General features: G+C 40.9%; 1 protein-coding gene across 5 annotated transcripts in view; it reads right to left on the bottom strand.

The window, feature by feature from the left end:
- LOC131138615 (cell adhesion molecule DSCAML1-like) overlaps nt 1-15,726 on the bottom strand; it is a 68,952-nt gene that overhangs the window by 49,709 nt on the left and 3,517 nt on the right. For all 5 annotated transcript variants that reach the window (XM_058087696.1, XM_058087694.1, XM_058087695.1 and 2 more), the window contains 2 exons: nt 4,408-4,728; nt 837-983 (listed from right to left, as the gene is read on the bottom strand). In XM_058087696.1, coding sequence (XP_057943679.1) covers nt 837-939 — 103 coding nt within the window. In that variant the 5' untranslated portion in view covers nt 940-983; nt 4,408-4,728. The remainder of the gene's footprint in view (nt 1-836; nt 984-4,407; nt 4,729-15,726) is intronic.

The raw sequence follows: 15,726 nt of genomic DNA, 5'->3' as shown, positions 1-15,726 counted from the left end.
CTCCAACTACAAAAGTATTCCATTTATATATAAGGAATCCTACTTTTGTGGCTGCAGGATGGCCAAGTCGTTCGGGTTTGATTCCCTGCTCGGACATCTCTGCGTGGAGTTTGCATGTTCTCCCCGTGCATACGTGGGTTTATTCCGGGTACTCCGGTTTCCTCCCACATTCCAAAAACATGCTAGGTTAATTGGTGACTCCAAATTGTCCATAGGTATGAATGTGAGTGTGAATGGTTGTTTGTCTATATGTGCCCTGTGATTGGCTGGCGACCAGTCCAGGGTGTACCCCGCCTCTAGCCTGAAGACAGCTGGCATAGGCTCCAGCATGCCTGCGACCCTCGTGAGGATAAATGGTAGAAAATGAATGAATGAATGAATCCTACTTGATTTCTGTGACTGTACAACAATAAGTAACAGTGTCACAAAATCATGCAAGATTAAAAATGTCTTGTGGGCACTAGGCCTGGGATGACAATTAATTAATTAATTCATTCATTCATTCATTAATCACACAATACATGAAAATGAACAAAATTAATTGCCAGCCTGAATATACTGCTATGTGTCTGCGTTTTCCTTGTCTCTCCCCTCCAGATAGGCAAGAAGAGAGTTCATTCTGTGTGTAACATTATTGTCATATTTTTATAGTACTTTGTTTAAAAGTCAAATCCCGTCGAGCCAATCTCATATATTGTCGTATCTTGTGTAAATACTTTGAGTCAAAGACTTTCTAAGGCTCAACCGGAGACATTACATCACATTAGTAGACAAATGATGAGTCCCATTCCAACCCACCAGTTGAGAATCACTGAACTAGATCCATCATGTCCTACCTGGGACGATGGAGACGGTGTCTCTCTCCCAGGACACGACGCTGACATACTCCTGCACGGCTGTGGGGATGAGGCACTTGAACACGGCTACGTTGCCCCGCATCGAGCGCTGGTCTGCCACCCGCACGGTGTAGGGTTCCCTGAAAACTACACACACACTGATTAACTAAAATGTTCTCTCTAATAGTGTGAGATTAAAAACAAACAAACATGAAATACAGATCAAAACAACAAAATGTTGAAGACATTGCCATCACATCACCAAGCTTTTAAATAATGGAGAAGTCCAATATTTTTCTTGCTGTGAGAATAAAATAATGTTTACATCATTAAAAACACCCCATTAACACAGAGTTCTCTCATCAATTACCGCTGCACTTTGCAGCCTACATTTACTGGAAATGACTTGCCAGCTCTTGAATTTAGTTTAAACAGGTCTAATGCATGCCCTGCTCTCTACATAAATAGAGCAAGCCTCCATTAGACAAGAAAATAATATAAATACTTGTTCAAGTAGGGAATGGAATCAACATAGTGTGCTGAATTTTGTAAGAGATCGATTGAAATACTGTATATTTGAGTCTCTTTTTTGTGACGCAGTTTTCCCACACAGTGTTGAATGACAATGAGCTCGTTAGTAAAGTCTCATTCGCTTTGGATGTATCTGAAGGTTGCTAAGGAACTGCTGTTTCACTTCCAGTCAATCAAAGAAACGGATATGCTCATGTTGTAATGGAATTACAAAAAAAAAAATGTAAACAGAAATCACGATCTTACATGTGATCTCATTTCTATACATCTATATTTTTAAAAAAAATTATATATGCTGTCCTTTTACAACCATTTCCTCCTCACGCTCACAATCTCCCAACAAGCCAGACAGCCAAGGAATTGGAACCAACTCACCCTGACACTGGCAAGGCACACTAGCTATCATCATCATCAATCACTTGCATTAGTTCATTGATGTGTTTTTTAACTTGTTTGTATAACATGTAGGAATGTATTGTGCAGTGAGCAAGACTGCCATTTTTTGATTTGATTTTTGATTTGTTTATTCTTTCTCTGTCCATTTCTGTTCCCCCATCCACTTTGCTTTTAGTACCTCCCACTTGTAGTTTAAAAAAGGAAAACACATTCATTTTGTCTGAAAACAATCGTATTTTATTTGTACTGAATTGTGTGACATGTGAGTTGAACAGAATAGTCATTTAAACTGAGGTTGCCGGAAATAACGATAACGGCGGTAACTAATATCTCATTATGTTAAATATGCAAGTCGTACCTCTCTGTTTTGATCATTGTTGCCAACCTTTTCAGTAAGAAAGGTAGCACTCGGCTCTCACATAAGTCGCCAGAAGTCATCATTGTCTAATTTGCACATGCTGTCGGAAAAAAGCATCTCGTAGAAGAGGCAAAAAAAGTGAGTAAAAATATTCATTCATTCATTTTCTACCGCTTATCCTCACGAGGATCTGGAGCCTATCCCAGTTGTCTTCGGGTACACCCTGGACTGGTCGCCAGCCAATCATAGGGCACATATAGACAAACAACCATTCACACTCACATTCATACCTATGGACAATTTGGAGTCACCAATTAACCTAGCATGTTTTTGGAATGTGGGAGGAAACCGGAGTACCCGGAAAAAACCCACGCCTGCATGGGGAGAACATGCAAACTTCACACAGAAATGCCGGAGGGTGGAATCAAACTGGGGTCTCCTAGCTGTGTGGCTTGCGCACTAACCACTCTCTGCCGTGCAGCCCCACCTTTGGAAGTTTGTCAATAATAATAATAATAATAAAACAGCGTGAAAGCACATGGCCGCCAATTTGGTGTGTGTGTCAGGCTTGTGCAAAATTCCAAATTTTAATTCAATTGATTAGGGTTTTCTCCAGGTACTCCAGCACGCCCGCGACCCTTGTGAGGATAAGCGGTAGAAAATGAATGAATGAATGAATAAATTAATTAGAAGAAGTGGAATTGGAATCATATTGGCTCCAGCCCACAACCAATTGAATTGGAAGTTGAATTCAACAGTCAGGAAGGGGAATTCAATATAATTCAAATAAATCTAATCAAATGAAATCCTCATGTTAAACAAACGTTTTGGTTTACATACAACACATATGAATACTGAAAATGAAGCATTTTTGGAAATGATGTATTTTTTCACCATTTGAAACATCATTACATGATTTTATAGATGATGCTTCCATTCCACACTTTGCTATAATTACAATATCATGTCATAATGAAATCTAATAAATTATACTTTCTGCAATTTGCACTTTTATTCAAATTCATGGACTTTAATTGGGATTTGTGGAATTCTCAATTTTAGAATTTGGACAAGCCTATTATTAAAAAAAATAATCGCAGATAATTGCAATCTCAATTCCAAGCTATAAAATGGTGACTGACTTTTTTGTCAGAATCATGCCCAAACCTGTTGGTCTGAGCCAAAAAACAATACATCAACAACTTCTGCAAGCAGTTCGAGAGGCGGCTGGCTACAGGATGTTAGGTTGACGCTAATCCCTCGTCTCCTGCAGCCAGGCTTTTGGGTCATGTGGGAATGAAGGCAGCACCCGGCTGGCATGCAGCTCAGGGTCCTGGCTCAAATCCCCAACTTGGCGCTAGTATTAGTATTAGAATGAATATGAGTATTAGTTCGGGTCGGTGTTGGGAGGCAGAATATGAAAGCAGATGTTGACGGCAGGAGGGAAGAGGGAGGAGGGAGGGAGCGGTTGGCCTGAATGAACCACTGAGAACAGACGCAGTGCAACTACTGTATCATCCAGATTTACTCTGGCGGTGAGGTGAGGTTACTATTTGTTTAGTCAATTCAGTCCCATGTATCTCAGCTTGTTCTCCGACCGAAGGGCGCCAAACCCCCAAATGCGCAATTTTGCAGGAGCTGAGGTCTGGCTTATTAAAGCAACATCACACAGTCTAATCAATGAAAAGCACCAATTAGGATTGTTAATGAGAGATAATTAAAGAAGTGTGTTGTGGCTATATTTAGTCTGACACGGGAGGACAGTTTGAAGAACACGGGCGGAGAGGCAGAACAAAAGTGGGAATAAATGGCGGCAACTTCCTATCACTGCTCATTGATTCACTGCAATAAATCTCTCCTGCAAACATCAAAACTTATTTTGGCGAGTGCAACGGCAGTACACTCAATCCTGATGTGAATGATCAAAAAAAAGGCTCACTGGAGGTGCTACTTGTTATGTTATGTGCTGCAGGGTGTGTTGTGTTACCGCTTTCATGCCTTAGACAGCACGGTGCCACTCGGCGGTGCAGATGGAGTTAGAGGGGATGGAGCTGTATAATGTGTGTCTGAGTCCGCTCTGAATAGCGTCTTCCAGGTCAATTGCTGTTCAGGTTCAGACGGGCTATTTTAGGGCAGGTGATCCCTTGTGTGGGTTGGTCTTTTTTTTTTTTTAATCTGCCAATCGCATCCGCTCCACACAGTTTCATTTCAACCTTTTTTTTTTTTCTACCCTCCATCATGCAGATCTTCTGTCTTACTTTGTTTAACAACATCCGCCTAACTCACCAGCTTTGATTCGGATGTTGGGGCTTCGGATCTTGCCCGCCTGGTTCTCGGCAGTGCAGAAGTAGTCGTTGTCGTGGATGTAGCTGTTGTAGGCGGAGGGCGAGAAGGGGTACAGTTGCAGGGTGCCATTGGCGTACACGTGGCGGATGTGGGGCACGTCATAGATGTCATCGCCGGTGGCCAGGTACCAGCGCAGAATGGCACTGGGGGTGCCCCCTGCTGGACAGGGTAGGGACACCCCCACCGAGCTGGAGTAAGTTACCCTCTGCAGGGAGGCATTCACAAAGTACAGCCTGGTAGAGCCCACATCCTCACTGTGTACTGCAGGAGAAAAACACACAATGTGGCATCAGACCGAGGTGCAGGTGATAATCAGTGTCACTAAAAGTATTTCAGTGTGTGAATGTCCTTCAAATGCATTGCAAAATAATCATAACAAATGTATGTCAAATGTCCAGCTGCAAACATCAGTCATGTGATGCCGAAAGCCAGGGATTTGGGCTAAAGCCTGTGGTGGTTTAGGTGGATGGCAGGGGGAGGAGCCTGCTACCTCCGTACAGTTGTACACATACACAAACAAAGAGGAAGCGAGAGAACACTGATGATAGGTTATGTGATTGGAATTTCTATGCCAGACGCAGAGATTTAAGTCTTTTTAATCTCCTTACATATTTAACACACACATACACACACATACACAAGGACAAATACACACATGCAGGAATACTTTTCATTGGCTGTCAGATTAAACACATGCAGAGAAAGGAAACTGAGAGGGAAGATGGAGAAGGGGGGCGGGTGGGGGTGGTAATTTGGGGTCATCATAGTCAAGATTAAAGAAGAAAAAAGTAGTGAGTGTGGACGTCTGATTGTCCTGCCATGTGCTCATCCTTTCATTTGCCTTCAGTGTATTGGCAAAAATACACTAATATTATTTGAAAGGTTTACATAATTCAAATGAATCAGTTATGTTGGTTCGTTGAACTCCCCCCCCGATTAATCCTCACTGCTGGCAGACAATCCGATGCTGACATAATGGCTATATACTGCTTGTTTTGTATATAATAATATCATCACTTCATTCTCTCGGTATACTACAGTTAATATAGTCTAACAGTGCTTTTACACCAGACAATTTCATTTATTCCGGATACATAAAAGTCTGTCTGTATGAGATTAATGCGAGGAACATAAAAGTTGAAGGTAGTTGCAGTAAAAATGTCCGCTCGGTTATGATTTAACCCAAATAAATCCATGGAAGCTAAAAATGGATGCACTATAAGAAAATGGGTTAAACACCTGCTCAACACAAGTGAAGCTTATAGATCTTCAACACTGTCATTGTGCTGGTACCAAACTCTTGATGTAGGCGGGGGGAGGACAAAGATGCTAAAAGTGAAACAGACACATAAGAAGTGAAAGTACCGCTAAGCTTGATAACGCACACTACAGAATGTTACAGATGGTATATGAAATGTGTCTAGCAGTCCAGTGGTGGGCTGAAAAATCCAGGTCAGACTCCCCCCACTGCAGATTACTGATAATGGCCCCTGAGCATAAAGCCCATATTAAAGATTGCAATATCTATAATCTCCCAATGGGGGGACAGGACTAAAGTGGAGGAGTGCGGGGGTCACCCTGAGAGCTTCATGGGGAAGGGCAGGACTCTGACAGTAGATTATATGCCCCGGGGGCCTGGGTGCAAGGGGGGCTGGGGAGCACCGAGGACTGATGGAGGGGGAAGTGGAATAGAAGCGGGATCAGCGCAAACTCCAACCACTCGGTCTGTCAAAGAGCAGGTGACGCAAACACACACTCACCACAGGCGTATAACACACAACTCTGTCAATCTGGGAGGAGGACAGTGTGTTGTCATGATGGCATTGGCATGACCAAGACCATACAAAAAATTAACTAAACAGCAGCAACATAAAAGACAATAGTAGCTGGGTGAAAAACTACATTTAGACCCTAACAGTGATTACCATACAATATTTTCCGCACTATAAGGCGCTCTTATACTGTCGGACCATTTCCCACTGACACAGGGACGTAATACATAAACCAATCAGAGAACATGACGTGATGCGTACAGTACAAACGCTTCCAAGGCTGCAAAACAATATTGTGCCCATCTCTCCACAACTGTGAAAAACCAAGTGAAGCAAATGAATGAGCGGCTGTTCAATTCAAATAAAGAAGATGAGGACTTTGATGGATTTGTGGGAGAAAATGAATTAAAAAACGCAGTGAGTGTATTGTTAAATAGTAGAAAAAAAGTGAAACTAAACTTCCTTTTTTTTGGTATACCATGTAGGGTGTTGGTACATATAGTATATAATATATAGTACATATAATTCACCCCGGAACTATTAAAGTTGAGTGTGTTGCCATCCGAACAGTTCAGGTAGTAGGAAGAACTATTTTGTTGTGGTTTTTGAAAAGAAAATAAAGTTTGCTCCTGCATCCTCAGACTCCCTTTCTTCTGCGCTTCAACTATGTTTTAGCATGCGCCTTATAATACGTGCCCCTTATGTATGTGTAATTTATACAAGTAGACCCCGTAGTTGAGACTGTGTCTTATAATCAGGTGACCTAAAAAAAAGAAAATACCTTAACTGTACTATGGAAAGCAGGAAGTGAACAAATGTAACAGTTACTGATTGTAAAATTACCAGATGGAGGGGTAGGTTTTAATACGCTTTGCTTCTTCCTACTCCTTTTGGACTGTGAACTGATTATGTGATGCACTCAATTGTAATCTGATGCATGTTCAAATGAAATAAAACCATTACCATTATCATTACCATTACCATTACCTAATGGTGCGTAAAATCCGGTACACAGAACATTGATGTGGCTTGGAGGAGTAACACAGCTGCCCGGGCGCCGTTCAGTGAGTGTTAACAGTCATCAGATTATTACTACTATGCAGGTAAGTGTGTGTCAAGGAGCTGTCACTCAGTTGACCTGACTTGAACAGCAGGTCTCAGTGTAGGTCAAAGTGCACCTCAGACACACGGAGAGCATGATGACAATGTCAGCAATTGTGGATGTCCTCCATGCTCATCTGAAACAGCTACGAGCATTGTGTTACTGACAGAGGAAATTATTTAATAATCTATAGTTGTCAAAGCAGAAAGCAGACCCATGATTGAGTAAGGAAGTCAAACAATGCACAACGATGAGCCAATTCAAGAAACAATACAAGCAGTTGATGTTTGCTAAATACAAGGATGAAGAGTCTTGAACCAGTCATGATGTGCTATATATATCACTATATTGACACTTACTATGGTACCCATTATGTCATTGTATGATCATATCACCTCGTACTTCAGTACGTGAAAAAAGACAAAAAAAAAACTTAAACTATATTAGGAAAGCAGGAAGTGAACAAATGTAAACAGTTAGTGATTGTAAAAGTACCAGATGGAGGGGTAGGATTTAATAAGCTTTGCTTCTTCCTACTCCTTTTGGACATGTGATTATGTGATGCACTCAATTGTAATCTGATGCATGTTCAAATGAAATTAAACCATTACCATTACCATTATCTTTGTGTAATAGCCAAAGCAAGATATTAACAATCGGCTATGACTTTGGAGAACATGAGCAACATTTTGGCCTCTTTTCTGATATGTTGTTCACCAAATCACTAATTGTATGTGTTTCGCTAAGGCCTGCAACTAACAATTATTTTAATAGCCAATTAATAGGTTGATTATTTTTTGATTACTTTGATTTATTTTTCAAACAAAGGCTGACAAATGATTTCAAAATTTAATCATGCTAATCTAAGTTTTTTATCTAATTAAACTAAATTAATCTAAATTACCCAAAGTTGATTAATCATGATTAATCACCATTTCAAACTATGCCTGAAATATGCTCATATTTACAGCATTTACTTAACAGAAAGAGAAATGACAGGACAGTATTATTTATATTTTTATCCATTGACAGATCCAAATGAACTGAATATGTCAATCAACCTAAAAGATAGCAAACAAGTCTAAAAATCTATTTGTCAAACACTAGTCTCTTTAATGGTAGCAGAATATTTGAATCACACTTTTAACTGAGTCACTATGAGCAAAGAGGGGTTGCGTTCAAAGACGACAAGTAATTAAAGGTAAATTGAACTTGTTTTTTTCCAGCATATTTAAAATTGTCCGAATTAAGAGTTAAGAAGGGAGTGATAAGAATATCCATGTCATGCTTTATAATGCTGTTTATTTTCACACATATTTTTATTTTTGTGAGTGTTCCTGAATGCATCCTGCGTTCTTATAATGACATTGTAGAAATGTCGTTCCCAGGATGAACGGACCAGAGACATGTGTGAGTTGGAAAGACATACATACTAAATATGGTGCTGGAATTGTACTGCCGTTGATGTGTTCAGGTCAGAATGAAGTTATAAAAGAGCATCAGACTCTGTGTGACACGCCACTGTGATTCCGTCTACCACCATGTCATAACAGGTCGGCTTGCTCTGGTGTGCTTACGTTAATTACAAAAAATGTAATTAATTAAATAAATGAGTTCCATTAACGTGTTGTTTTTGACAGCCTTAAAAAAAAAAAACACATTTTTAATTTCCGCCTCTTAGCAGCAATCCCTTTAAGAATGCATGGATGGAGTTTTCCCCCTCCACAAAATCATGGCAAAGGGGCGAGGAAGAGGAATTTCTCCAACACCAAAATTGAAGTAGAGAAGTACAAACAATCTACTGCAAACCAAAGAGTCACTGGCACAGACTGCTACATGTGCAAATAAATAAGAAATTCAAATAAATAAATTGCTCATAATTTGCTCTGGGGCGGTGCCTTGTTTGATGGTCAAGTTGTGAAGCACATAGCAAGATGATATGGCAAGCACAGCCGTACTATTTTAGTTTCACTGTTCTACCACTAGATTTTGTGTGTACGCATGGTAAGACTTGTGCAGAAAGGTACGCATTTACGTACAAGTGGATAAATCCAATACTTTGTGTGGGAATGTTCTTACGTACGCTCTCTGCAGTGGTTTGCTTTGCAAGATATCAGAAAGCGGCAAAGCTGATGTGTGTGACAAACATTATTGGTCTTCTTTTATAGATGATTAAGGACATTAAACATAGTCATAGTCAGGATAATCGGGATATTCAGAGTACATTTTAAAGTGAAATGATTAATCGATTACCAAAATAGTAGCCGAGAAATGCAGCTGTAGTTTGGCTCATATTGATTTGGTCTGTGTAGGTAGGGCCTACCCAAACACCCAATTCTCTAAACAACAAGCTTAAAATTATTGTTACTTGCAGTTACAGTTTCTACTATAGCGTTCGCTTTTGTAATATAGTTTGTGTATGATTCCGTTTTGATGAACATTTTCGCAAAAATTTGCCTTGGTTCCCGTACAGTTTCGTTTTTTGTCTGACTTTTTGAAAACCAAGTAATAACAAAAACTGAGGTAGCGCCGTATTTGCCATATCGGCCAGCTTGGTAAGCAATACAGTAAAACCTCAGTTTCCGTATGATTTGTTTTTCAATGTTGGTTACTTCCATCCAGTGATGCCTTGTTTTTCATACACTGTCACATAAAGTTTGTTTGCACATAAAGTAGTTTGTAGCCCTGTACAATATTATTCCACGAACCCGAGTACCCAAACAAAGCATCATACATATTGCTGACTGAGTCATGGGACCAAAGGAAGTTGCAAGTGACAGCAATCCACACACAGTCCACATCATCAATACGTTCCATACATTTGTCATTTTTAATTATTCTGTTTACCGTCCATCCATCCATTTTCTATGCCGCTTATCATTAATAGGGTCGGGGGGTATACTGGATTTCGTCTTCTGCATGCAAAACTATAGTCTGCATAAAACGTATTTTTGTCTAATATTTTTGGGTGTCTGGAATGGATGAATACGAGATACATGTTTTACTATGGTAAAAATTGCCTGATTCTCCAAAAAGCGAGCTACCACTGTATATCAGAAACACCATTCAGTATGATACAGTGCAATTCAACACCACTACAAACTACAAATATGATTATTAACATTATGCACATTTTCAATCAACACCATTCAGTTTCGCTGAAAATGTTGTATTATTATTTTCTAAAGTATTTTTGTGCATGTGTACGTAATGTTCTGGCAGGTGTGGTGACGCCGCACACCTCACCTCAATCACTAACACAATATTGATAGGAGGGAAATCGTTCAACTGTACAGATTTTTCCATTCAGATTATTTATTTTTACCTGTGCCTCTTCTGCCAACCTAAACAAAAGCGGGAAAAAGTTATGTTCTTGACCTATACCTCATCATTCCACAACTACTGAACTAAACTCAGGTAAAATTGCTGAAGTCCTGAAGTGTTCTCTGTTCTCTGGTGACAAAATGCTTCCCATCTTAGCAGCATGTGGACAGTCACTATACTCACTTAGTAAACTCAGATGGCTTCATCAGCCGCACTCAAACAGAGTCAGGGAGGGAGCGCCATAATGCTGGAGGTAGTGCTTGGTCTGCCAGAGCTGCAGCAACTATTTTATACATCCTTCCAGAACACTGCATGAATATGTATGTCGTAGAGGTAGAAGTCATAACCTATGCAAGGTTTCATCATGCATAATGCAGCTGATCTACGCCTCTCTGGGATGTGTGTGCGTGTGTGTCTGTGTGCATACACACACACACACTCACACACCACTCAACTATAACAGGGATGAGGAGGTAAACAAACCCCAGAGCCACCAATGTGGCACCCCCATGCCAAACCAGAGGTGTAATACCACATGTTCTTCCACTATCTTCATCCTTTATTTGATTTGATGATAAACCTAGCCAGAAGGACAGGGCACAAATGAACTTGATTGAGATGTGTCATGGAAGCCAGCTGTAGCTGTCCAAGTATGTGCTCCTCCTTTTCATAAACAACTTCATTACCAAATAACATTGGGGTGGTTTATATCAAGATTGTTTTTTTCCATGTGAAAAGAGAAATGTAGTTTTAGCTGTGTGTTTACTTGACAACAGCATTTCAGAACTTACAGTTCTGTACAGCGGGACACCGATTTTTGCTATTAACCTGTTCCAAAGAAAACTTAACTTAAATCTTAAAACTTAAATCTGTTTCAGATACCCAAAAAAGTTAACACAAAACTGTGGTTTTGTTCGCAAAGGTTCTACACGTTTTTTTGTCCCGTAGAAAATTATGTAATGCCAACTATGCCATCTGATACCCAAAAATAATAACGTATTTATATTCTGTAAAGAAAAAAAACTGTACATGCAGAAAACAATGTGAAATTACTATACATGAGGAATTGATAGAACTTCCCATTCATCTAGTTCAACAGTGTTTCTATTGAAACACTGGCACTTCCCAACTTTCTTTGGCCCCATGGTGGGTTATTTAGCAGCACCACAAAGAAAATGCACGGACATTCTGTACAATACAGTACATAGCTAACGGACTAGTCTGTTAACGTGCAACATTGTATGAAAACCAAGACACTGTACAAAATTTGGGCAAAATTGGACAAAAACTTTGGACAAAACAAGTAATTCATTCATCCATTTTCTATCCCGCTTATCCTCACAAGGGTTGCGAGGGTGCTGGAGCCTATCCCAGCTGTCTTCGGGTGAGAGGCGGGGTACACCCTGGACTGGTTGCCAGCCAATCACAGGGCACATATAGACAAACAACCATTCACACTCACATTCATACCTATGGACAATTTGGAGTCACCAATTTACCTAGCATGAATGTTTTTGGAATGTGGGAGGAAACCAGAGAAAACCCACACACGCACGGGGAGGACATGCAAACTCCACACAGACTAAGTCAAATTTAGAATTATTCATAATAATAGTTTTACATGTAATGACTTTTACCTTTACTGAAGAATCAAGTTGTCGAGAGAGGAGTGGAGGAGAGAGCCACACAGATGCTAGGACTTATTTCTTCAATTCAATAGAATTCAATACTTTCTTTATCCAAGTGGTGCCACTTCTGTTGGCGACACGGTGGGTATTTTGCAGATCCACTCAATATAAAAGGCAGAGACTTCAGTCAACTATTGATGATGTCATAAAAAGGTGACCTCGCTGGACACAGACACAGACTTTGGGGTGGGAGTTGAGAACAGGCATGTTTTGTAATGAAGATACAGTTGGACTCACACAGTGTATTAATAACACCACAAAGCTGAGTCACCAACGTGTGGGATTCTTTGCTCGGGTGCCCAATTCCACTGTATAATACGTGGGCACACAGACCTGGTCTTGTTGTCTTGTCTGTACCTCTTGTGAGTTTTGATTTCTGTGCTGCAGAACTTTTTTAACTGAGTCTGGCACTAGTAAATCTAACACAACCGTTGCTTATAATTTTTCCTGTCTGATAAATAAAATGTAATTAATGCCTATTTTAGGTGCAAAGTTTGGCTGTACAATAACTGACATGGTGTACGACAACTGAGACCTACTTTTGCCAATACAGTGGAACCTTGATTACCATTGTAAATCAATTCACGAAGGTCTGAATCTCAATCATTTTTTTTCATGAGAAATGATGCAAATCCAATTAATATGTTCTGAAGGCTTAGAAAATGAACAAAAATATGTTACCAATTATAGTTTTGTAGTCTAACGATTCAAAATGAATATAAATACAAATATGTGATGAATGAAAGGTATAGATTTTGCTTTCAATGAAAATGGAATGTGACACAAAGACACGATGTGGCATCGAAATCAACACAGACACCATCTTTGTATTTTACCATGAATTATTTCTTGAGTTCAATAGAGTTTATCACCTCAAGTGTCTCCTTTTCTATTGATCACGGCTGCAAAATCACCCAATGGAGGCAAAGAAAGTTGCATGGTGAGAGACACTGTTGAATTCAAGAAATAACGATTCACTGTCAACCAGTCCAGGGTGTACCCCAACTCTCGCCCAAAGACAGCTGGGATAGGCTCCAGCATACCTGTGAGCGGTATAGAAAATGGATGGATGGTTTTATGCGTATGTAAAATGGTAAAATGAGTTTTGTGTTTAAATTTGTGTAACTTGTGGAACATAACTGTCTCAGTCGGCCAATAACTACATCGTCAACCAATGATGACATCATAGACGAGTGACAGAACCGACCCACAGTTCCTGTTTCCATATGTTAGCAATATACTGACAAGTGTATTAATAACGCGACAAGACGATTGAACGCCAACCAAAATTTAGGCACAAATTTGCAACGCTAACATACTAATCAGGAGTACGCTAACCGAGGCGTATGAAAACTGAGGTACATGAAACTTTTTTCCAAAATGCTAGGTCAATGTCACATTCCCCTTCATGTTCTCGCTCTTCTTGCCCTCTCTGTGGATGTTTTAGCGGTGACTTCTAAATAACATATTTTTTCTCGTGTGGAAACCTGCACAGGGGGGAGGGGTGGGGCAAAATGGGTGGATACTGTCATAAGGGGTGTGAATTGAATATTGGTGAGATGTAGGGAGATAAGGTAGGTGTAAGCTTCCCTAATCCTCAGGGGTCTCATGTAAGTAGGTGGACCGTAGGAGGAGAAGTAGGAGGGAGGGTGTGGTTGGGGTTACATCTAATCAACAGAGGGGTATCGGCAGCTCCCCATCTTGTGTCTTTCTGTACACCCTGTCCCCAACAATCTGCAACCCGCCCCACCTACCACCGCCAACACCCTCCCCCCCCAGGCCTGTGCTGTGTCAGTAAAAAAAAAAGTGTGCTACTTCAGCAGTCCCCTGGGACCTGCTCCCCCTCACATCAAAGCAGCCAGTTTCTCTCCTAATGTGAATATCAAATCTGTGGATCACAAGTCCCAGCACAGTCTGCATAAACTGCCCCTCCCCCCCAGCCTTTAATTCTGCCTAGTGATGAGGGAAAGAGAGGGAGGGGAGTTGCTGCGAGAGGAGAGGAGGAGGAAGCTACAGCGGGAGGGAGCGATGGAGAGGGAGATCGAACAAAAACAGCGACTTGTTTCCGAGATTTGACATTTACAGAATGCATCCACTCCAAAAAAAAACAACAACCCAAAAACGTGCATCTCAACCAGCATGTCAGATTTAAGGTTTTGCATCAGCAGTTCATATTAGTTGTGTAATTACTCATCGACTGGTGGGTGATGAATGCCTGCAGTGACACACTACAGTCTGCCACATCCAACTTTGCAGCATCAAAAGTAGGCTACAGCTAGTGACTTTGTTTGCCCAGGGTCATTAATGTTGACCTTCGTGTCTTTAAAGTTACTACATTCTGACTGCTCTCATTTTGCTTCTGTATTCATGCTTTGATCATTTCAGCAATTTTGCATATGTAAGATTAAAAGGTAAAACATGACAGATTTGAGGCCTGCTTAATAATGTCACCCCGGTGGAGCCCACAGCTCTGTCATTGAGCGGTGCCTACTGCTCACATTGCAGCTTTAATTGTGCAGCCTTGCAAAGACAGCACTGGGAATTGGACTGCAGGAAGGGAGGGCGAATTTAGCATATTTCTATTTGTGGAGGTTGAGCTGCATATGGGGAGGACACGAATGTGCCAGGGTGAAGGATCACCTTATTGCTTCACGAGCTTCACATTTCCGTTTAACTTGAACGCCTCACGTTGTAATGGGGGGGAAGGCCAGCAGGGCTCAGCAGGCCTCTCTATACATCAAACTGATCCTCATCCGTTCCGTGACTTAAATGACCAACTAGAACATCGAAATAAAAGCCTTCAATTTGATGTAATATTTAAAATAAGCGTAGAGTGACCGGCATTGTGTTGTAATTGACTCGGCCCTTTAACCAATTGTTCGATAATGACTCTTTTTAGTACACCTGCGCGTGACTGCTTCCGCCATTTTTCCACTCCCACTCTTACTTTCGATTTAAACAAGCCGTTATAATAACATCAACGGATGTAAACTTTATTTAATTCTACTGGATACAAATGTGTTGAAGCCAAGTGTTTACAACAAACAGGGGTGTCCCCGTCCTCTTCCCCTCCTCCTCCGTAATACACACACACGCGCGCGCGCAGGGAGCAAGGGACCCACGTCCCGGCACGCGCGCGAACACGTCTGAGGGGTCCAGGTGCGCCATTAGTGAGGAACATGACCGGGCAAGTCTGCAATCTGGTCCCCCCACGCCTGTAGACACCCTCATTTGCGTATGTTAAACATGCACGTATAGACACGCCATGGCTTCATTAATCCGCCCTTTAAGTTCATAAATAAATAAGACAAGGTCATTTTTAATCAACTAAAATAATCATAATAATCAGGCAGGGAATAGGTGGCCTTTATGA

Source organism: Doryrhamphus excisus, chromosome 11 (assembly GCF_030265055.1).
Source record: "Doryrhamphus excisus isolate RoL2022-K1 chromosome 11, RoL_Dexc_1.0, whole genome shotgun sequence".
NCBI lineage: Eukaryota > Metazoa > Chordata > Actinopteri > Syngnathiformes > Syngnathidae > Doryrhamphus > Doryrhamphus excisus.
This window is presented reverse-complemented; position numbering and strand designations above follow the sequence as displayed.